Genomic DNA, 23,917 nt, shown 5'->3' with positions numbered 1-23,917 from the left:
TATACACAATATAAATGTATGAGTTAATATTGCTATTTCTGTTATCATAGTTACATTTTAACAATAAAAAAAAGTGAATGAAGCTGGCTAACACCTTCTCTTGCCCATAGTTCCTCCAATGTAGGAGGGGGATATCTCAGGATCCTGGCTTAAAGCCAGCCTGGGCAAGAAAGTCCATGAGATAACCACCAACAGCCAGAAACAGAGATGCGGCTCAAGTGGTAGAGCACTAGCCTTGAGGGAAAAAAAGCTAATGAACAATGCCCAGCTAATGAACAATGCCCAAGTCCTGAGTTCTAGCCCCAGGATTAACACCAAAAAAAAAACGTGGGGGGGGGGGAAGGGGGAGGAAAATGAGAAAACCTGTACTGAATGTTCAATATGTATTCAGCCAGTGTGCTAAATGGCGTGCATTTAATTATATTCGATTTAACTAAAATTATGAACTACATATTAACTGACATTTCACAGATAAGGGGAGTTGAAACACAGAGAAGTTGTGAAACACACAACTCAGATAATAAGTGACTAGATTAGATTCCCATCCCAACCTCCCACCCCCCCAACCCCTCCCCCACCCCACCCTCTGCCCCAAGGCTCCCAAAGGGGAGGGAGGGTGCAACACTTTTGAAGGTACTGCAATATGAAGTCTAAACCTGAGTGGATGGATTGCTCTTATTCCATATCTCTGATACAAGATTCTATGTAATATATTGTCCTTGGTTAGAACAATTGTCCAATGTTAAACTGATTAGGATACTATACAGCATCTTAACCAAAAACAAAAGCAAAAAACAACAACAACAACAACAAAGAAATCTGATTGAAATCTTAATAATGGGTATGAAATCTTAAGTGGCAGAGTGCTTGCTTATCTAGCATTTCCAAGCCCTTGAACATCAGAAAATGAAGAGGAGGAAAATTTTAAAACTTTACAACTAGGGGGGTATGATTGGGTGGGGGGGAGGGGGGAGGCTGGGAAGGGAGGTGAAGGGTAAACAAAGGAGGAGGCTGCAATGCTTGGTAAGAAATGTATGCATTATCCTGCCCATATAATTGTAACCCCTCTGTACAGTATGTTCTCAAATAAAATAAAATAAAATAAAAAACTTTACAACTAGGACAGGTCCTGTCCAAACTGCCAAATGTAAGCTTCTACTAAGCCATGCCAACTATAATTTCAGATATTCCTAGATAATGAAAAAAAAATTTTATATTTCTTGTACAGCTGAACCAAGGCAAAAAACAAAAAGAAGTAAAGAATGGCAGATTAAATATTAAAAAATAAAGTACTATAAGGCAAAGGGCAAAGTCATTTTTTAAAAAAAGCAAAAGGAGCCTAAGTGCCTATGACTCACATTTGTATTCCTAGCTACTCAGAAGGTTGAAATCAGAGAATTTAATTCAAAGACAGGCTAACAACAAACCGAAGAAACTCCTCTAAATAACCAGCAAAAGGCCAGAGATAAAGAATTGGAACAGCCCTATCCTTGAGTGCAAAAAACCCAGTCAATGCAAACTTGAGGCCCTGAGCTCAAGCCCCCAGACTGGCACCAAACAAACAAGAGATTAGAGAGGCAGGAAGATAAGCCAATCATAAAGATTTTCAAATTTGTCATATAATAAGCAGGACCTGAATTCAGGCAACAATAGAAATCATGCCCATCGAGATCACCCTAATTGATTCGTCTAACATGTAATTCATTTCTTCAAAGCCCTACTTTAATCCTCAGCAATACACACCCCAGCACAGAAAAGACTTTCCCTGTTTCCTTTTCTCTTTCTATATTAATGATTTTTTATTTTTGTGTCTTGAGATAGTGGGGTTTAAACTTAGGACCTTTTGCTTGTTAGGCACACAGCCCCTGGTTTTGCTGGTTATTTTCAAGACAGTGTCTCAAACACCTTTCTGCCTGGACTAGCATAGAGCTTCCTCCTTCCACTCTCAGCATTACAGGTGTGAGCCACTCACACCCAGTGAGTGGCTAAATTCTTCTTATTCCCCAAGAGTTTATAGCCAGTAGAAGAAATACTAGTCAGATATATGTGGTTTTGTTTTTTGGGGTTTTTTTGAGACAGGGTCTCAGCATGGAGTACAGGCTAATCCTCAACTCACTATGTTCCCTGCTCTGGCCTTATACTCAGAAAATCCTCCTGCCTCAACCTCAAATGCTAGGATCATAGGTGTGCACCACCACACTCAGCTAGATCTTAGTAACTCAAATTTGTATACTGATTCAAGATTACTGTTACATATAACATGAAATGTTCCCTATTTACTTATGTTAAAGGCTTGGTTGCAAGTTAATATGGTTTTGGAAAGTAATTAGATCCTGAATTTTTGCCTCAGAGGATTAATTCATAGGCAGATTTAAAATTTAATGCCATTATTGAGAATTAACAGAAATTAGAAGGTAGGGCATATTTGGAGATAGGAGGTCACTGCGGGCATGCCCTGGAAGGATTTATCTTGTGTCTAAATCTTTCTCATGCTGATGACTGAGCAAAAGTGTGAGGTCCTGGGTTCAAGCCCCAGTACAGGCTACTGAATGACACATTAATTAAGAGTAGGGAAAGGCTGAGAAAGTAGCTCAATGGTAGAGTGCTTGCCTTGCATGCATGAGGCCCTGGGTTCGATTCCTCAGCACCACAGAAGCAGAAAAAGCCGGAAGTGGTGCTGTGGCTCAAGTAGTAGGGCACTAGTCTTGAGCTGAGGAGTTGAGGGACAGCACCCAGGCCCAAAGTTCAGGCCCCACATTGACCAAAAAAAAAAGTAGGAAAAGAGAACAAAAGATGGAAGAAAAGATCTAGTCCTTCTACAAAAAGAAAAGGCCACTAATTTCTACCAATAGCCATTTTCATTTTTCTAATCATTATTTCACATTTCCCTCAAAACTCAACCTTAGATTTTAAATTATAAATACATGTGAAAATGTAGCAATTTAACCCATCCTCTGTATAATTAAAGTAGTATAAAAATAAAAATAACTTTTATAAAAACTCAAACTTAAGTTTTCATAGAAAAAAAAGAACCAAGGAACTAAAAAGTGATGTTCCTCAACATTACCAAAAATATCTCTGAAAAATCCACAGCTAACATGATACTTAATGATGGAAAACAGAATATTTTCCTCTTAAGGTCAGAAAAAAAAAAAAGAAAGAAAATAAGGGTTAGCTAGTTAAGTTTCTTCTCTTGATACTTGTTTTCAATAATGCACTGGAGGTTCCAGTCAGGGCAATTAGGCAAGAAAATATAATGCAACCACATGGTTATAGGTGAAATGTTCCTTGTTTACAGCAAGTACTTCTACATAATGCACTTACAGATACAAGATCAATACATAAAAGTCAATTGTATTTTTTTATACAATGGACAACAAGAAATAAAATTTAAAAAGACAATTCCAGAATTAGATATTTAGGAATAAATGAAACAAAAACTGTAAAACATCAGAAACTATGAAATACTACTAAAAGCCATTAAAGGTCTAAAATGGGAAGACATTCCTTGTTCATGGCTGAGGTGGCAATGTTCCTCAAATACATTTAAAGAATTAGCACTCCCCATCAAAATTCTAGCTCATTTCTTTGAAGATTTTGACAAGCTGACCCTAAAATTGACTCTCAAATACACATAAGAACCCAAGTGAGTAAAAAATAGTCTTTTTAATAAATACTGAAATATTTAACTACAGGAAGGGAGAATATTAGGTCCCTATATTGATTAGCCCACAAACAGAAACTCAAGAGATCAAGACCTAAAAAACTCTAAGGAAAAAAAAAAAAATAGGGGTAATAAATCATTATGACATAAGACCATGCAAGGATTTTTTTTTTGGGGGGGGGGGGAGGGTCCAGTTGTAGGGCCTGAACTCTGGGCCTGGGCACTGTCCCTCAGCTCTTCAGCTCAAGGCTAGCACTCTACCACTTGAGCCACAGCGCCACTTCCAGTTTTTTTCTTTTTGCTTATGTGGTGCTGAGGAATCGAGGCCCAGGGCCTCAGGCATGCAGGGCAAGCGCTCTACCACTAAGCCACCTTCCCAGCCCCCAAGGATTTTTTTTATCTATTACGCTAAAAGCTCAAGCAACAACAAAATAAATACGGGCCTTAAATAAGGACTAGAATGCAGCTCAGTGCAAAACATATGCTTAGTATACATGCATGAGACCTCTGTTCAATCCCCAGCACCACCAACAACAAAAACAAAGAAACTGACTTGGTCAAATTAAAAACTTTTGTGCTTTAAATTGATGCCATCAGAAAGAGACAACTCAGAATGGGAAAAATGTTTTCAAACCACATATACAAAAAGGTACAAGTCTATATCAAAGACTCTTACAACTTAAAAAAAAGAAAAGCAAGGCACAAAGTGCCAGTCTCACACTTGTAATCCTAACTACTCAGAAAGCTGTAATCTGAGGGTGGTGGTTTGAAACCAGCCCAGACAGGAATGACTGAGATTTTGTTACCTCCAATTCATCACCAAAAAGCTGGAAGTGGGGCCAGGGCTTAAATGGTAGAGCACTTGCCCGAGCACAAAAGCTCAGGGACAGAGTCTAGGTCCTGAGTGCAGGCCCCAGGACCAGCATATAAATATATACATACATACATTAAAATGAGCAACAAATCTGCATATCCTTATACAGATCTCTCCAAAGAAGACATCCATGGCCAATCAGCGTGTTAAAAATATTAATCAAGCCTGATGCCGGTGGCTCACGCCTGTAATCCTAGCTACTCAGGAGGCTGAGATCTGAGGATCACAGTTCAAAGCCAGACCAGGCAAGAAAGTCTGTGAAACTCTTATCTCCAATAAACCACCAGAGAACAGAAGTGGCATTGTAGCTCTAGTGGTAGAGCAATAGTCTTAAGCTGAAGAGCTGAGGGACAGCATCCAGGCCCAGAGCTCAAGCCCCACGACCGACCAAAAAAAAAAAATTAATCAAGTCTTTTTTGGGGGGTGGGTGATGGTTCTGGGGCTTAAACTCAGGGTCTGGGCACTATGGTTGAGCTTGTTTTGCTCAAGGCTAATACTTCTACCACTTGAACCACAGCTCTACTTCCGTTTTGATGTCATAGGTCATCAGGAAAATGCAACTCAAAACCAAGAGTTTATTGCTTCACTTCCACTAGGAGAGAGTAGATCCAAAAGGGAAAAAAAATTAAATTGTGACAAGAGGGAGGAAAATCTAGTGCTGGTAGGAATGTACAAATAGTGTAGCTGTTCGAAAAATTGTCTAGAAACTCCTCACAAGTTTCAATGTGAAATATCATATAACACCAACCTATCCACTATCTGGAAACTGTATTTCCCATTACCTTTGTTGTATTCAAATAAGTTTCTATGATAAATTCTTGCCAATGAAATTTAGGAAGATGTCACCTTCCGTTCTAAAGTTTCTTAAGCAAGCTTCCACATGTACAGGCAGATTCCAAGCCCCTAGAAATGTTGGGAGTCACAAAATGTAAGGAGCTTGCGTTTCTAAATTATCACATAGAATAAAAGCCATGAGCCTACTAATCAGGAATACCTGCACTGGTCTGTCAAGTAAAAAATAAACTGTTAAAGTCACTGAAATTGTCATATGTATTGCCCTAATTAGAATTACAAAAAAGTAATACATAAAGAAATAAGTATTCCAATTCTCTTTAATTTAAAATATTTAGGCCTGGTGCTGGTGGCTCATGCCTATAATTCTAGCTACTTATGAGGCTGAGATCTAAGGATCATGGTTTGAAAGGGGGTGTGTGGGGTCAGAAAAGTCCTTGGGAGATTCTTATCTCCAATTAACAAGAAAAACTAAGTGGAAGCTGTAGCTCCTCAAAGGGCTAGAAGCTAGCCTTGAGCAAAAAAAAACAAAAAACAAAAACAACAAAAAGAAGCTCACCAACAGGGCCCAGGCCCTGAGTTCAAGACCCATGACATACACCCCCCCCCCAAAAAAAAAAAGAAAAGAGGCTGAGATCTGAAGATTATGGTTCAGTCAGTCTGAGCAAGGAAGTCCAGGCAATTCTTATCTCCAACTAACCACAAAAAAAAAAAAAAAAAGCCTGAAGTAGAACTCAGGGATAGTGTGCAGGCCCTGAGTTCAAGCCCTAGAATTAGAAAATAATAATAATATATATATATATATATATATATATATATATATATATACACATTATTGTTAAGGCAAGAATTCTTCCTTTATATACAACCATATGGCAAATAATTCTGTTCACTTTAAAATATTACACACACAGATGTTCTAATGAAGAACTTACTCTTCTTCACAGAAACTGTTGTATATAAAAAGTTATACTGGATGTGCTGAAATTTTAATTTCAGGAAAGTCTAGTTAGCTTAGCTGCTGAGAAAAATGATATAAAGCTAATTGGTAAAACTGGCATTTGTAAACAGATAAACCTAAAAAACCAATGACAACTCCTACCACATTCCTTGTCATACCATTACCAAGAGGGGCAGGGAGAATCCTTTAAATAATCTTCCAATTGTCGTTCACCTTATATTCTATATGACTATTTTTACCCATTATACTAGTTAAAATTTAATGGACATTTACTACTCCACACAAAACAATTAAGATGGAAAATTATTGGAGGTTGATAATTTTGTTTCCACTCAATGCTCCCAAGAGGCTTTGCTTTAAAAAAATCTGTTAACAAACTAAAACAAGCATATAGCATTTTGTAGACACCACTCTTAGTGAATACATATTGATACATTATGGTTCTTTGATTTTAATATTGGAGTATACTGAAACACTGTATAGGGCTAAAAAAAAAATTTCCAAGGCCTTGGGCTGGGAAGTTGGGTCAGTGGTAGAGTGCTTGCCTTGCATGCATGAGGCCCTGGGTTCGAGTCCTCAGCACCACATAAGCAGAAAAAAGCCAGAAGTAGTGCTGTGGCTCAAGTGGTAGGGCACTAGCCTTGAGCTGAAGAGCTGAAGGACAGTGCCCAGGCCCAGAGTTCAACCCCCATAACTGGCAAAAAAAAAACAAAACAAAAAATTTCCAAGGCCACAAAACAAATACTCATAGAAATATAATGAAATTCAGGTAATTATTTCAAAATATGGAAAATTTCTCTATAAATATACAAAGCCATATTAATTTTATTTCTGAAAAAGGTCTTTTCAGATATATTAAAAGATGTTTTTCACATACTTTATGTATACCAAAGGGCTTCAAAATACACCCACCACCACCACCCTCCCCCCCAACCCAGTGCTTGATACCAAACTTTCAGCATTGTTGCACTAGACAAGTACTCTACTACTGAACTATGTCCCTAGCTCTATTATTCTGATTTTTAACTCACATTTACACAACATTGCTCTAAATAATTACTTATGTGAAATTATAAATGCTTTTTCATAGTTACAGTCAAGGTTACAGGCGACAGAGCTAAAATTAACTAAGCCTTTACTATGAGCCAAACATGTTTCTCTTTCTATTCTCAATGGCCTTCCTGAAAAGCTATCATCTATTACAGATAAGAAAATAGAGATTTAAAAAAAAACTAGACACTTTGGCATAGCTAGGGTTCCAACTGAGATCTGTAAAACAAGTCCTTTTTCCACTAAACTACATGTGTTAACTTGTTTTTCAAGTAGTGGTAATAGAAAACAGCTTTTCACTCCTCCTCTTACCCCCACTTCACAGTGAACAACACGCACTATTTTCCTTTGTAAGGCCAGGTTCAGAGAAGATCACTCTACATTACACAGACCAAGGCCTAAAAGCATCAAACCAGTATTCCCAACCACTTCATTCATAAAAGGGCTCTAGTTAGGTGAGGTAACTAAATACCCACATAGAAAGAGTAAAGTAAAGCAACCATTTGCATTTGGTTCTAAGATGCATAGTATGCTTATTGGTTGCATATGTATCTTCACGATCACTTTTTGCATAGTCTGCTCTCAAAAAACAGCTTTCCAGGAGTACACCTTGAGTAGATGGCACTGGCTGCTCCATTCAGGAAATGGAGACAGTGAGAAAAACACGACTGATGTATTTGACTATCATGATTGACAATTAAGATAACAAGAAGTAATAAGGTAGCCTCTCCTCCAAGTGTGGTAACGTGCTTCCAATGTGTACACACAGCTCAGCTAAACGACCCAAGCCCAAGGCTCCTCAACAGCCTAAGCTAAATAAGCTGGCCAAGTTAAGGAAGATGACAGCTCCAGTAACTTCCTCTTCCTCACCAACCTCCTCCGCTCAAGCGTATTATGCACGCCTCCCCCACCCTCCTCCCCCCGCCCCGCGCGCGCGCGCGCGCCCTCCCGCAGGATAAAACAATTTCAAACGCAAAAACCCTTCCAATCCCACAAATACCATCGGCCAAAGAAGCCAGTTTCCCTTTTCTTCCATCTCCCCTCCAAGGAGATTTTTCTTGGGAGGTTGGAAGGGGGCGGGGGGGCGGTTCATTTAGCAACGACAAAGTACTTGCAACCAAACCCGAAAATATTTACTCCTTCCCTTCAGGGAAGGGTGAAAGAAGAAGGGGATCCAAGCAGGTCGGATCCGAGATTTACTGCTTTGATTCACTTTCCCTGGGGTCCCCAACGCCAGGAGAATCTGGAGGCTAGCTGTTGGAACGCCAAAATAAGCAAGCCATCGCCTTCTTCCTCGGAAGACGCGGAGGCGGCCGGGGAGACAGCGATCGACGGGTCCCGCCCCCGATCCTCACCTGCCCAGGCCGGAGGCAGCGCCCCGGGTCCGCGCGAGCTGGGCGTCCCGGGAGCGTCTGGGGAGGCCAGCGGGCGGGCCGGCGGGCGCCGAGGCGGTTAGGCCGCGCAGCAGGCCGAGCGCGCTTCCTGCCGCCGCCGCCGCCGCCGCCGCCGCGGCCCCGGCCCCGGGAACCGCGGCCCCCGGGGAATCGCAGGCACGGCACCGACCCGTAGCTTTCGTAGCCCCACGGAGGCCAGCGGCCGGAGGATGCCGCCGCACTCACTCACCCTCGGCGGCCCGGCTCCCCGCGAGCCGTTCTCACCTGCGAAGCTCTGGAGCCCGGGCCACAAAGGGGGAGGGACGCGCCACTCGGGGGGTCCCGGACACACGCAAGCCACCCCCAGAGCCGCGGCCCCTCTCCCCCCCCCCCCACACCACACACACGGAACACCCGGGCACCCTCCGCAGAGCGGCGGGCCGGCCCCGCCGCCCCTTCCCCCCGACACACACACCCACTCGCCGTGGGTCCTCGGGCCGCCTCCCGCCCGCCAAAGTCCCAACTCGCTCGCCCACCCACACGTCCGTCCCTCTCCCTTCATTCTCCCCTCCAAAAGAAAAACGGAAAGAGAAAAAACAGCCGCGCTCCCTTTCCCAGCACGGGCTCCAACCCAGAGGCACGGAGACACTCTACCTCATTCTCCTCCCCTGGCCCACAAGGAGCAACAGCAGCCATTTCCCCGCGGCGGGGGAAACACACACTCACACTCACACACACACACGCACACGCGCGCGCGCGCGCGCACCCCGCGCCCCCTCCGGAGCCGCGGCCGCAGACGCAAACACAAACACCCACGCCCGCCCGCCCGCCCCGCAGGGAAGCCAGCCGCGCGGCACACACACACACACACACACACACACACACACACACACAGGGCCGGGGCTCGCGGGCGGACGCGCCGGGCCCCGGGGCTCCCCAAGGCCCGGGTCTCCCCGACCTCACCTGCATTCAGCGCGCCAGGGTCCGGGCGGCGGCGACGGCGGCGGCGGCGGGGCGGCTGCTGCTGCTGCTGGGGCTGCGGCGGCGGGGGAGGTGGCGGCGGCGGTGGCGGCGGGGCTGAGGGCAGCAAAGACATGCAGGCAGCCCGCCGGGGGGAAAGAGGCACCGGCCGGAGGGAACGCGGGGCGGGCGGGCCGGGCCGGGCCGCCTAGAGAACGACCGGGACGGCGACGGCGCGGAGGGCGGCTGGAGGGAAGCGAGGAGGAGAACGGAGCGGGGAGGGGAGGGGTGGGAAGGGGACCGAGGGCCGCGCCGCCGGACTACGGAGACGGTGACCCGGGGCGCGCAGAAGAGGCCTCGCGGCCGGACGAAGCTGCGCCCCCACACAGCCTCCGGGAACCTCGGCTAGTGCTCCGAGAGCCTCCGGGAGCCTGGCCTTGGCCTTGGCCTCCTGGCACTGGGGCTGCCGCCGCTGCGGGGGTTGCTGCTAAGCCGGGTGCTGCCGAAGCCGAGCCGAGAAGCCAGCTTTCGGTGCCTTCGCTCTTGCTCTCACCCACGTTCACACACCCCCCAGAGGGTCCGGGGAGAGGCCGTCCGGGCGGGTATCTGTACTGAGATTAATAACAAGGTGCAGAGTGCGAGAAGGAGGAGAGTTGATTGACGTGGAGGGGCTGGCGGGAGTCCGTCACTCCCAGGCTAAGAGGGTGGGGTGACGGGAAGGAGGCGGGGTGGTAGCGGGGCGGAGCTTTTAGCACTGCGCCTTGGCTCCGGGAGCACCGCGCTTCGTCCAAGTGCGCCTGCGCGGGCCGGAGCCAAGCGTTCTTACTTATTTTCTCTTTTACCCAGGCTAGTGTCTACCCCCCCCCACACACACACACACAGACAGACACACCAGGGTCTTGCCATGATAGCCCGGGGTGGCGTCAAACTCATGATCCCTCTCTGCCTCCATCCCACCCCCTCCCGAGAGTTAGTCTTGCAGGCTTACCACCACGCCTCGCACCCTTGGTGTGTTCTAATTCTCTGGTATTTGCTTCAGCGAATGGCACCGCGAAGATCTGTGAGGTTATCAGAAACCCTCGTCTTTAAGCCTTAGGGGGGAAGACTAGTTGGAACCGCGCTTGTTCTTGCGGGAACTGGTTGCTGCTAACTGCAGGCACTTAGGCGATCTGATTGATAGCGAAGCCCAGGACAGGTGTGGGTGGTTTAATGAGACGCCAGGTGAGGCGAAGTGACCTCAGGAATTGCTTCTAGACCTCTTCCGTGGGTTTTGAATGGGCAAAATCTGTAAATTGCATGGTAAATGAAAGAACCTGAGTTAACCCCGTCCTATTTTCTAATTCCCTCTTCTCGTAATTATATTTGACAGTTTATTTGTGCCAGCTACAGAAGGAAAACAGTTCGGTGTGAACTAGAGATATTTCTGGGTAGTGTGAGGATGTGGCCGTAGTATTTTAAGTTTGGAGGTTTTATTTTGTTTTGGTGAGCCAGCTTCAGCTTTTATCACCTGCAGCCCCAGAACGCAAATAACCAGCACTAGACTGTTCCTGAAGGTGATAAGTTTTTCTTTCCCCCTTTCCTCAATGCTCACTGTGGCTTGTTTATTTATTCTCAGTGCTTGAGCCGGGTTTGTGTACTGACCAGTGGGCAAATTAGCATATTAGCACTGTTGACTAAGTCTTCCCTCCGTGTGTTTTAGCACATAAAACACGTTGTGTTGGTCCTGTTATCAAATGTACAATGCCTTCATCAATTAGGAAAAAAATACAAATACCATTTAGCCAGAACTGAATAGCATTAAGAGTCTACCTTTCTTTGCAGCACTGTACTACTGGACAGCTGACAACTGGAAAGTTGTCATCAGAAAGTGGGAGAAGAGAGAGAGACAGACAGACAGAGACACAGACAGACAGACAGAGAGACGAGAGCACTTCAGAACTCGAGTGCTGGGGCTACTCAGGTTCCTCACCTAGGGTTAAGTTTCCATTTCCCTGCCTAGCAACACCACCCTCACACTACTTTTTTGTAAAAGGTGTCAAAATAACCTTAATTCTGGAAGAAGTCTAATTTATTCCCAACTATTTAGAGACTCAGCTGACATATAATGAATAACTATCTCTTGTGGCTTTATAAGCAACAAGTGACAGTGAACCTGCATCCATTACACTTTGTTTAACTTAGCATTTCTCCTGAACACAAACACTTCCCTAAAGGAGAAATTCTACCACATGTTGAAAGAAAGAGGAAAACAAATGTCTCAAAAATGTAAATCACATGGGCTGGGAATGTGGCTTCCTGGGAGAGTGATTGCCTCCCATGCATGAAATCCTATGATAGATTCCTCAGTGCCACATGAACAGAAAAAGCCAGAAGTGGTGCTGTGGCGCAGGTGGTAGAGTGCTAGCTTTGAGAAAAGAAGCTCAGGAACAGTGCCCAGGCCCTGAATTCGAACCCTAGGACTGGCAAAAAAGGAAAGGAAAGGAAAGAAAACAAAAAAGAATGACAAGAGAAAGCAAGAAAATGTAAGTCACAGACCTGTTTCTTCAAACACCTGAAGATAGTTTTCTAGTTTTTCACTGATGTACAATACAAAAATATATGGAGATTGTATCATGGTCCCAACTCTATTTAGTACTACAGATACACAATCAAGCATATATAGCACTAAAAGTAATACAAAATCATCACAATGATGTTAAGAGGATAGACTGATAACACTAGCATTTTTTTAACCGTCTGCTATCTGCTGTTATGGAGGGGAGGGGCATTGCAGATGATAAAGAAGTACTAATGAACGGTGGGGTTTGCCTAAGGATTAGGTTTATATATGAAATGCATAATCATTTTTGCTAACTAAATATAACAAAATTCATTAAAGGAAAAAGTGATTGTTAGACTAACAATTTAGGGAAGGTGGCTCAGTGGTAGAGTGCTTGCCTTGCATGCATGAGGCCCTGGGTTCGATTCCTCAGCACCACATAAGCAGAAAAAGCTGGAAGTGGTGCTGTGACTCAAGTCATAGAGCACTCACCTTGAGCTGAAGAGCTGAGGGACAGAACCCAGGCCCAGAGTTTAGGCCCCTTGACCGACAAAAAAAAAAAAAAAAGGATTTCAACCAATATTATTACTTAGAAGGCCAATTTAATTTGGGTTAAATTTAAGGAATCTCTACTCCGAGTTGTCTATACTGTGTTTTCTATCCTGTATCAGATAACCAAATGGACTGATTCACTAAAAAGCAATACTTTTCTTTGTATTTTTGGCCCACACTGTGACTTTAGGGCTTCAATAATGCTAAACAATCACTCTTCCTACCGAGCTACATTTCCAGACTTGGGATATTTAAATATCAAGTAATATAACTGCTTCCTGCAGAAAATAGTTTGTTTTCTCACTTGCAGGTTAATGTTAGAAAAGAATCATTTTCAGATAGTTGTCATTAAGTAAATGCAAAATAATTAAACCATCAGTGGAGATTTAAAAGACCAAATTTCTTTCTAAGATTCGAATTCCAAAGACATTTCAAAGCACAACAAAATAACACAGCCTCTTATGGGAAAAGGGACTGAACTCCCTGCTTCATACAACTTGCACTCCACTACTGTGCTCCATCCCCAGTCCAAGCCCTTTGTTTTGGTTTGGTTTTTAGATTGGAAGGTTTTGTTTGTTTGTTTGTGAGAGGGTCTCACTATATAATCTAGCCTGGCCAGAACTATTTTATCCTCCTAACTCCCAATTGCTGGAATTACAGCTATGTACCACCACACCCAACTTCCTAGCCATTTTTAAAAGTACTTTCGTAACAGAAAATTTTGCAACGGAACAGGAACCTGCTTTTGATATTTCTGTAGATCTTTCAGACTTGTCAGAGACTATGATTTCTTTTAAATTATAAATTCAAGTAATAGAAAATATTTATGTTGGCTATTGTGAATGATGCTGCAATAAAACATGAGAGTAAAAATCTTTCCTAAGCATATGGATTTCATTTCCTCCAATGGCAGATCTTATAGTTATAGAATTGCTAAATCATATAGTTATATTTTTATTTCTTTTGAGATCCTTCTTACTGTTTTCCATAAATAGATATACTAATTTACATTCCCAAGAACAATGTATAAAAGTCTCCTTTCTCCACATCCTTCCCAACACTTGTTATCTTTTGTCTTTTTAATAATAGACATTCTGACTGGAATGAGGTAATATATTATATGGTTTTAATTTGCATCTCCCTACTGACATTTAAACTGATAGATATGTTATATAACATATACAAATACTGAAATACATAATCAAAAAATGTATTCCATAAGAATGTACAATTATGTGTTAATGGAAAATAAAATTAAGCTAAAGGTATATCTCAAGTAATGAGTCCTTGTCTATTACAAGTATTAAGCCCTGGATTAGAACCCCTACAATAGAGAGGGGGGGGTCCGGGAAGGAAGAGAGGGGAAAGGAAAAAGGAAAGAAGACAATCTCTTTTAAAAAGTGTTTTATCTAATTGAAAGTGTGTGCCTTTAGTAAGGCCTTTTTGACCAAGTTGATTTAATAGCAGCAACATATAGGTACAATTTGTTCTGAAACATTTTTGTTTATCTGTGTTCTTACAGAATTGGTTCTTTCTTAATTTAAAAAAGTACTTGATGTTTTTAGAGACTACCCATGAATTTTTCAAATTAGCAATTAATTTTTGATATTTGATCTGACTAAACCTTCCTGTCTCCCCCTGCTTTCCTGGTAGCTTAGATACCTGGTCCAGAAAGAGTCTTATAAATTGTCTTTGATCCTTTGTCTCTTTTCTCAAATTATGCAGGACAGCTTACTCAAAAGATTTTGATCATTTTTAGGAAAATTATTATTTAATTAAAAATTGATTAAACTTGGTTTATTTATTAGTAAGATATTAAATAATAAGCTATCTTATACAAGTATTCAGTTTCTTTACTGATCAAGAAAGGAGTGGAGTAGAGGCTGTATACTCTGAAGGATTGCAGGGGCCTAGAGGAAGAACTTTTTCTTTTTTTTGGGGGGGGGGGTGGGGTCCTGTCGTGGGGCCTGAACTCTGGGCCTGGGCGCTGTCCCTCAGCTCTTCAGCTCAAGGCTAGTGCTCTACCACTGAGCCACCTTCCCAGCCCCAAGAACTTTTTCTAAGTCATCTGAAAAGATGAGTCCTTCCTATTCTGTTTGAAAGTACCAAGACATTAACAGTAACAATATGAAATTAAAATTTTAGCTATCTAACCCATTGTCCTGAAAAAGCAAAATTACCCTCAACCCTAAGCACTTTCCTAGAAGGCCTGCTCCAAAATATTTATTTAGATTTTATTGACCACCAACTTAATGAAATGACATAGCTAACTGAGAAGCATAGTATTTCAATTAAACACACTGCCACCATAAATAAATTACTGGGCAGCCTCAGTACAAGTTCAGACCAGATAAACTTAGTTCAACAGAGAATTGGTGGTTCCAAAGAAATAAGAGTTAAGTATTGTATTGAATTCATAACCAAAAACTTTAACTTGAGCCAAGCAAACATGTTTATCTAAATTAAAGCAAACACTTTCAACAAAACTGTCAAGGTCAGATTTGGAAACAAAACTGCCTACTCTCTTTTCCCCTTTCATCTCTTTATCCTCTCTGGAAATTTGATTTTGATATTCCAAAGAATGTCTATATTTAAATTCTGTGTAGCTAAGTAGGATTTCTTTATGTTGCTAATTTTAAAAGGAAAAACATTTTATCTTTTTTCAGATACCTTTATATGTTTAGGATGTTGAGGGTAGGGGTTTTTCTTTTTTTTAGGGGGGGGAAGTCCAGTCGTGGGGCCTGAACTCTGGGCCTGGGCGCTATCCCTCAGCTCTTTTAGCTCAAGGCTAGCGCTCTGCCACTTGAGCCACAGCGCCATTTCTGGCTTTTTTCTTTTTGCTTATGTGGTGCTGGGGAATCGAACCCAGGGCCTCATTCGTGCAAGGCAAGCACTCTGCCACTGAGCCACCTCCCCAGCCCCGGTTTTTTCTTTTTATATTCTGTTGGGGAGGTGTGGGCAGGGTAGTGCCAGTGATAGGGCTTGAACCCAGGGCCTCTTGCTGTTATTTAGCTTTTTCCACTCAAGGTTAGTGCTCTATTACTTGGGCCACAACTTCACCTCTGGTCTTTTACTGGTTAAGACAAAAAAATCTCTGAGATTGTCTGCCCTGGCTGACATCAAAACATAATCTTCATATCTCAGTCTTCTTAGTAGCTAGTATTACAAGTGTGAGCCACTAACTTAATGTATTGTACGTTCATACCTCTGTTTCCAAGCCTCTAGTGAATAGCAAAGTTTCTCTACTTACTGCCTTTTTTATTTAAGGATCTTTATAACCAGGATTCAAACATTTCCAAACTGGCATGTTTTTCCTTCACTCACCCAAGGTTCTATCCAAACTTGTTCCTTTTACCTGCCTAACTTTCCCACTCCCTTCCTTTGTTCCTATTGCTTTGGGCTTCTAACTGTAAATCTTCCATTTCCACCTAGAAAAAGCACATGCTCCAATAATGCCAAGAACTGCCATGATCAATGCCACCCAACCTTGTTTCTCTTCCTTCTCATTTGAATACCAATGGCGCTCTAAAGGGAGGGAACTCGGGTGTGTAAACTTGGTGTACAGTAGGAACACAATGGTTTTTGAAAGAGCCATCTGGACACTAATTCTGATCCTACAAAAATTGCTTAGGCTGGGAATGTGGCTTATTGGTAGAGTGCTTGCCTAGCATGCATGAAGCCCTGGGTTCAATTCCTCAGTACCACAGAGTCAGAAAAAGCCAGAAGTGGCACTGTGGCTCAAGTGGTAGAGTGCTAGCCTTTAGCAAAAGAAACTCAGGGACAGTGCCTAAGCCCTAAGTTCAAGTCCCAAGATTGGAAAAAAAAAAAAAAAGCTTAATTTATGTGAAACAAAGAAAGTATCTGCTTACAGGCTTAACATGAAAAAAAAAAAGATAGTAAATATTAAGCCTGACAAAAGTAAGCATTCAATGTTCTTGATTAAATCAATGAATAATATATGGCTTTGTGCTGAGCTATACTTAGTGTTACAGATTCTCTCTCTCTCTCTCTCTCTCTCTCTCTCTCTCTCTCTCTCTCTCTCTCTCTCTCTCTCTCTCTCTCTCTCTCTCTCTCTCTCTCTCTCTCTCTCTCTCTTCTTTTTGTCCCCCTCCTGGGTCTTGAGCTCAGGGCCTGGGCACTGACCCTGAGCTTTTGTGTTCAAGGCTAGTGTTCTATCACTTGAGCCACAGCTCCACTTCCACCTTTTGGGTAATTATTTGGAGATAAGACTCACAGACTTTTCTGCCTAGCCTTGCTTTGAACTTCAATTCTCAGATCTCAGCCTCCTGAGTAGCTAGGATCATAGGTGTGATTTGTAATTTACAAATTCTTAAAAGATATCTTCTGGGAATAATCACTGTGTTTTTTCCCCCATAATGTCATTAGAAGTTTTAAAAGAAAATTAATGAAAAAAAAACAGCTTGACATAATTGAAAACCACAATGGTAAAGAGAAAATACTTCAAGCACATGTTTAACTTTTTTTTTTTTTTTGCCATTTGTGAGGTCTGAACTTGGGCCTGGGCACTGTCCCTCAGCTCTTCAGTTCAAGGCTAGCACTCTACCACTTGAACCACAACTCCATTTCTGGCTTTTTTTTCTGCTTATGTGGTGCTGAGGAATCAAACCCGGGGCCTCATGCATGCAAGCAAGCGCTCTATCATTGAGCCACCTTCCCAGCCCCACATGTTTAACTTTTAAGATGTCTTCATAAACTTTCAGCAACAACCATAACCTGAAAAACTGCAGAAATACACAGATCTCTTTGCAATTGGTTAGGAGAAAAGAGAGACTTTTCTCACTTCTAATTTTATCATCAGAAGTATAGTTTTGTGGGGTGCCAGTGGCTCATGCCTGTAATCCTAGCTACTCAGGAGGCTAAAATCTGAGGATTATGGTTCAAAGCCAGACCAGACAGGAAAGTCCTTAAGACTCTTAACGCCAAAAAACTGCCAAAGATAGTTCAAGTGGTAGAGCACTAACCTTCAGCAAAAAAAGTTCAGAGACAGAACCCAGGCCCTGGGTTCAAGCCCCAGGGCTGATACAAAAAATGTAGCTGGGTGCTGGTACCTCATGCCTGTAATCCTAGCTGCTCAGAAGACTAGATCATGGTTCAAAGCCAGTCTGGGCAGAAAAGTCCATGAGACTTTTATCTCCAATAAACTACTCAGAAAAGGCCAGAAGTGGCACTGTGGCTCAAGTGGGAGAACTCTAGCCTTGAGTGAAAGAAGCTCAAGGAGTTCAAGTCTCAGGATCAACAGAAAAGAAAAAAAAAAAGTATAGTTTTGCTATCTGTGACAATTTTCATGTCTCAACTTTCTTATCTACCAAAAGTGAAGTAGCATAAAGAGAACATTGCATGTTTAAAATAACTTAAATATAAGCAAAGGAAGATAATATGAGAAAGAATAAGTAGCAAAACTGCTAAGTATTACATAAATCTTTCGATTTTGTTACTCAAATAACAAAATCTGTCTGGCTGCAGTGAGGTAGTTCAGTGTCAGAAGACTTGTTTAGCATGCATAAGACCCTAGGTTTGATCCTTCACATGACAAAAAAAAAAAAAAATCCCAAACAAAAGTCTCTTTTGGTTCACTTCTTGTCAGGAGATTTCTTCATTATCAGGTTTAGTGCCTTGTTTTAAGATAGTATACCCTAGTCAGTTCCCAGGATCAACCTACCCTCTTATTGTCCTTTTCCCTTCCTTCCTTCAACAGGGTTACATTTACCACTGTTTAATCAATTAAGTTAATGTTTTCACCTGACTAACTCTTTTGGTGGATAGAAGGAGATTATATGCTAATGATTAGGATGATTCACATAACTGCCTTAACAAAAATCCCAAGCATTACTGAACTAGTCTGCTAAAAAGTTAGGAAAAGATGTGCTCTTCTTAAGGATTCAGGTGGACCTGTTGCAACAATGAGAAGTACAAAATGTCATGTCAAAACCAGCTTTACAATGTTGGTGTGGGGGGGGGAGGGGTATGATTGGGTGGGGGGATGGGGGAGGCTGGGAAGGGAGGTGAAGGGTAAACAAAGGAGAAGGCTGCAATGCTTGGTAAGAAATGTATGCATTATCCTGCCCATGTAATTGTAACCCCTCTGTACAGTATGTTCTCAAATAAAATAAAATTAAAAAAAAAAAAAAAAAAAAAAAGATGTGCTCTTCTGTGTTTCTTGCTCTTGTTTTCCAGGCAAGCACAACTCAGAGGTTGGAATCACCAAAGTTTAAATGGCATCACATCAGGACTTACATTGACCTGAGTCAATTGAACTAGAGTCAATTGCTGTAGCGAGGATGAGAACTTTCTTTGACATTCCAAGTTTACAAAACAATGTAGATGTTCAACCTTTGGATCTCTTTTTTTATATTACTATATGATTTGAAATTAGCATACCAATACACGCAATAGAGAAGTAGAAGAAATACTTTCAAACAAATAAAAAGGGACTTGGAAGGTGGCTCAGTGCTTGCCTTGCAAGCATGAGGCCCTGGGTTCCATTCCTCAGCACCACATAAGCAGAAAAAAGCAGGAAATGGCGCCATGGCTCAAATGGACAAAAAAAAAAAAAAAAAGATATTACAAGCCTGAAACTAGTGATTCACACCTGTAATCCTAGTTACTCAAGAGACTAGGATCTGAGGGATCCAAATTTGAAGCAAACCTAGGCAAGTGAATCTGGGAGGCCCAGAGTTCAAACTCTAGTACTGCGCTCCCCCATGGGGGGGTGGGGGTGGGGAACCAAATATAGGTGTTTTTACTCATGTGTGGAATGTAGACTTAACATCATGATGATGGTACACTATATATATCTATGGAATTATAACAAATCCCCTTGTACTATTAATGAATGCTAATAAAAGCAGTAAAAACAAAAAAAGAGATTTGGAAGGTTTCTGTGTGTGTGCGTGTGTGTGTGTGTGTGTGTGTGTGTGTGTGTGTGTGTGTGTATTCTTGGATGATATATTAATTAGAGAACAAAGAAAGGTTTTGTTGGTTTGTTTTAAACTAATACCATATCTATAAAAAACAAATTCATTGAACTTTTATCATCATTTAAGGAATTATGCTCTTTTCTATAACAGGCTTATTATGTATGCTCTTCTCAGAATTATATAGCCAACTTCTTTAAGTTTTCTATATTGGTGCCCCATTCCTCAACAATAGCTAGAATAGAAAAATATTTCTACTATTTCACATATCTGAACTTCTTCTTCCTTATTTTTCATATATAATAATACATTTTCCTATATTTACAGTTACTGTTTGTTCCTACTTACCAATTTAACTATTTTAAGTAAACAAGCCAACCAAGCCTTTATTTCTTCACAGCTTTATGAAATGTAGCAAATCTTTTGATATGAACATAGAGCCTCTCTTTCACTAAAATGAGTCATGATTATCACACATTTGAATTTGTGTTCTTTGGTTAACCTTTTCACTTTCTTCTTTTAGTCAAGCTTGAACTGACGAGTTAGAATTCTGTCTTGAGAATGATGTAATTTAATAGAACACTTACACAAAACTGTTTTTCCCTTGTATATGATCATGCCTGTAAAACTCACCATGAGGATTCAATTCTATGAAAACAAAAGCTTCTAAAATATCCCACATCATCTTAAATTAGTAAGTTGCAATATCTGCTATATGAAACACTTTCTTTGTGAGATTGTCAGGATATTGAGAAAGGGAAGATTCTGTGCTTAAAACATGAAATGCTATGCACTGCATTTTTTTCTCTGTTCGTTTTCTAGGGAGTTTTCTCGCAATACTTGTAACTTGCGCAAGAATTATTATAATATCCTATTAAAATACCATGTTTAACTTTGTTTAACTTATTGTTTTTTCAAATATATGGAAGATAGAAACCTATTAACATTCGTAAATGTCCTAGCAGACCAGTGCTCTTTGAGAGAGTACTAAAACTATCCCCAACACAGTCTTGGTGTACAATTATTCATAGTAAGAAATCTTATGGCACTGAAAATATAGCTCAAGTCTCTGGTTTTTCAGATTCAAAAAATCTGTAAAAGTTAAATGACTTGGCTTAAATAATAAAGCAAGATTAGAACCTACATTTTATTTTCTGATTTGTGGGAACTCAAATACAGTGCCGTAATTCTCCAATTGAAGTACATAAATTATTTGATCCAAAGTGCTACAGAACTTTAGTGAACTTAACCGTAGTGAGACAGAACTATAGTGAACTTCACTTGGGTTACTATCTTATATTTGTGATCCTGTAAGATGTGAAAGAGGAAGACCTAAGGGTTTCGTGGTGTGTGTGTGTGTGTGTGTTGTGTGTGTGTGTGTGTGTATGTGTGTGTGTATGTGTGTGAAGTAAAAATGGGATCAACTCATATATAATACTGTGAAATTCATTTTTTTCATTCAATCTTTATATATATACACATATATGGATACATGTATATATGTATATACATATGCATATATATGTATGTATGGTATAATTTTGTGTGGGTGTGTGCACATGTGCACTGGTACACATTTGCTTAATTTTTTTTACCCAAGGCTTGTGCTCTATCACTTGAGCCACACCTCCACTTCCAACGTTTTGCTGGTTAAGTAAAGGAAAGAGTCTCTCAGATTTGGTTTGTCCTGATTGTCTTCAAATGTCAATCCTCAGATCTTAGCCTCCTGAATAGTTAGGATAATAGAGGTGAGCCACTGATGCACAACTTATTAATATATTATTGAGGAGAAGGATTGGTTCTCAATCCTAATGAATCCAATATTTTAATAGCAAATATTTTGTAATCTCTTATTTTTCTGGCCCAGCATACACACACACACACACACACACACACACACACACACACACACACAAATACATATAAACAATTTATTTAAAAAATAGGTTAGCTGCAATACATAGGATAATTAAAAGCAAATAACTTTGTTATAAAATAATTTATAATAAATGCTCAGGAAATACTGCATTAGAAAGAAAATACAGCCTTGAGGACAAAAGCTCAGGGGACAGTGGCCAGGCCCTGAGTTCAAGCTCAAGGACCGGCACAAAAAACATAAGATAAAAAAAGGATAAGCAAATACATTAAATGCTTGTGTACACCATTTAGTTTTCATATAAATCCCATGAAAGACCAGAGCAGACTGATACCCAGATGTGTTGATGTGTCATAGAAGTGGCATGCAACTTCTAAAATGGCAAACTACTCTTGGTAAAATTCCAGCAAAAGAGTACATTTTTCTTGAATTTACATAATAGCTACATTTGTAGAAAATTTATGTTTAAGCCATAAACACTATTCCAAACCTCCAAATGGTCTAATAGATAAATGAAGTTGGTTCAAAGTTCAGATGGTTACAAGCAGGGTTTTTCCTGTTTTTCCAGGGGGTCATTAGTGTTCTTTGTTTTTTTAGTTTGGGTTTTTTTTACTTCTTATTTTTTAGTAGTAGAGATTTAACCCAAGGCTCTTCAATGCTAGGCATTGCTATACCACTAAGCTATACTGCCACTTCTCAGAGAGGTATTTGAAATTTGTGTAGGATGAATTCTACTACGTGCTTTTCTTAGAGTTTTAAGACCCTCAGTTATCTTTCAATTATCACTTTCCTATTCCCCTTTCTCCCTTGGTTGCTATATCTAAAAGCCTTTCCTGTCAACATTCAGAATCTCTATTACATGCAATATTTTATAAATAATACAATATTTTAAAAAATATCCATAAGTGTGTGTGTGTATGTGTGTGTGTGTGTGTGTGCGCACGCGCCAATTTCTAGGCTTCAACTCAGAGCCTCTTGTTCTCATGAGGCTTTTGCCTACCCTGATGGTAGGCAAACTACCATGTGAGTTATACCCCCAGTCCAGCTCTTTTACTGGTGAATTCAAAATGATGTCTCAGGACCTATCTAGTCAGGCTGGCTTTGAACCTCAATCCTCAATCTCAGCCTCCTGAGAAGCATGACTAGTATACACTGCAGGTACTCCGCTCTTCACATTTTCTTTTTTTTTTTCTTTCGTAAGATTATTTGATTTAATATAGCACTACTAAATTGCCAACTACTGATTAAATTAAAGGACACAAACTTCTTAAATCACTGAGTAATAATGATAGAATCCAGTTACTAAGAGTTTATGTTTCTCAAGCATTTTCCTATGTAGCTTTTACCATCTAAGGTATTATTATTATTGTTATTATTATTACTTTTTCATATTATTCAAATAAGAAACCTCAGGCTCAAAGGATGTTAACTATCTGGAAGAAAGCAAAGATCCAAGCCAGGTCTTCTTGATGTTGAAATTGATAACAATTGGGGGGGGGGTGGAGAAGGTGGAAGGGGGGGGGAGATGGGAAGGGATGGGAAGGGGAAACAAAGGAGGAGGCTACAATGCTTGATAAGAAATGTACTCATTATCTTGCCTATGTAATTGTAACCCCTCTGTACAACATTTTCACACACAAAAAAGAAATTGATAACAATATATTGCTGAATACAGTTTTTATTCCTTCTTAGAGCAGCCAGTCTCTTTCTGTTCATACTCTTCTTACCATCTGATGTAGTTTTCCTTTGTCCATTCCTTTCCTTTTTGATCTTAGTGGAACAATTCTTTTCTGGAAACAGATGAGACTGTTCCCTCCCCCTCCCCCCCTTTTCCCTCCCTTTTAAACTAGGATCTGTACTGCATTTGGATCTGCTACAATTGGTTCTAATTAATGTCCTTAGCCTAAGGCTGTCTCTGAATGAATGACTCAATATAACTGAGAAAATTCAATTTTTAAAGGAGCTTGAGAATTTTTAACCTGAACCAACATGCCTAGGAAGTCTGCTGTTTCATATTCATTAATTTTTTTTCTTCACCAAGTAGTCACTTTTTCACCTTCATTGTTACCACCTGAAAATATTATTTCCATGGTAGAGTGGTGTTTTTTATTTTTCTCTCCACTGTTAATGCTGAAGCAGAGTGAAATGTTTGTCACTGTGTTTTCTTCAGTGATTCATTGTAATGCATAAACACAGTAAATTCATAGTAACTATCTGTTGAGTGATTTACATGAAAGTGACTACAATCTAATTTAGTCCAAAAACTCTATGTTTAAGTGAATAGTCTTTGCTATAGTTTATGCTGGAAAGTTTCCCAAAGGCTCACCTATTAAAAGCGTGG

The 23,917-nt window shown here is 40.9% G+C and overlaps 1 protein-coding gene across 3 annotated transcripts in view; it reads right to left on the bottom strand.

The window, feature by feature from the left end:
* Nucleotides 1-9,991, bottom strand: part of Cnot6l (CCR4-NOT transcription complex subunit 6 like) — a 92,019-nt gene extending 82,028 nt beyond the window's left edge. For 2 of the 3 annotated variants that reach the window (XM_070012558.1, XM_070012557.1), the window contains exon 1: nucleotides 9,369-9,454. In XM_070012558.1, coding sequence (XP_069868659.1) covers nucleotides 9,369-9,373 — 5 coding nt within the window. In that variant the 5' untranslated portion in view covers nucleotides 9,374-9,454. Of the gene's footprint in view, nucleotides 1-9,368; nucleotides 9,455-9,677 lie in introns of those variants that run through there. The other variant, XM_070012559.1, reaches the window with a different exon arrangement.
* Nucleotides 9,992-23,917: the final 13,926 nt, after the last annotated feature.

This window comes from Dipodomys merriami, unplaced genomic scaffold (genome assembly GCF_024711535.1).
Source record: "Dipodomys merriami isolate MVZ:Mamm:240054 unplaced genomic scaffold, mDipMer1.0.p SCAF_9, whole genome shotgun sequence".
Classification (NCBI taxonomy): Eukaryota; Metazoa; Chordata; class Mammalia; order Rodentia; family Heteromyidae; genus Dipodomys; species Dipodomys merriami.
The sequence above is the reverse complement of the archived record's forward strand: the minus strand, read 5'-3'. Positions and strand labels throughout refer to the sequence as shown.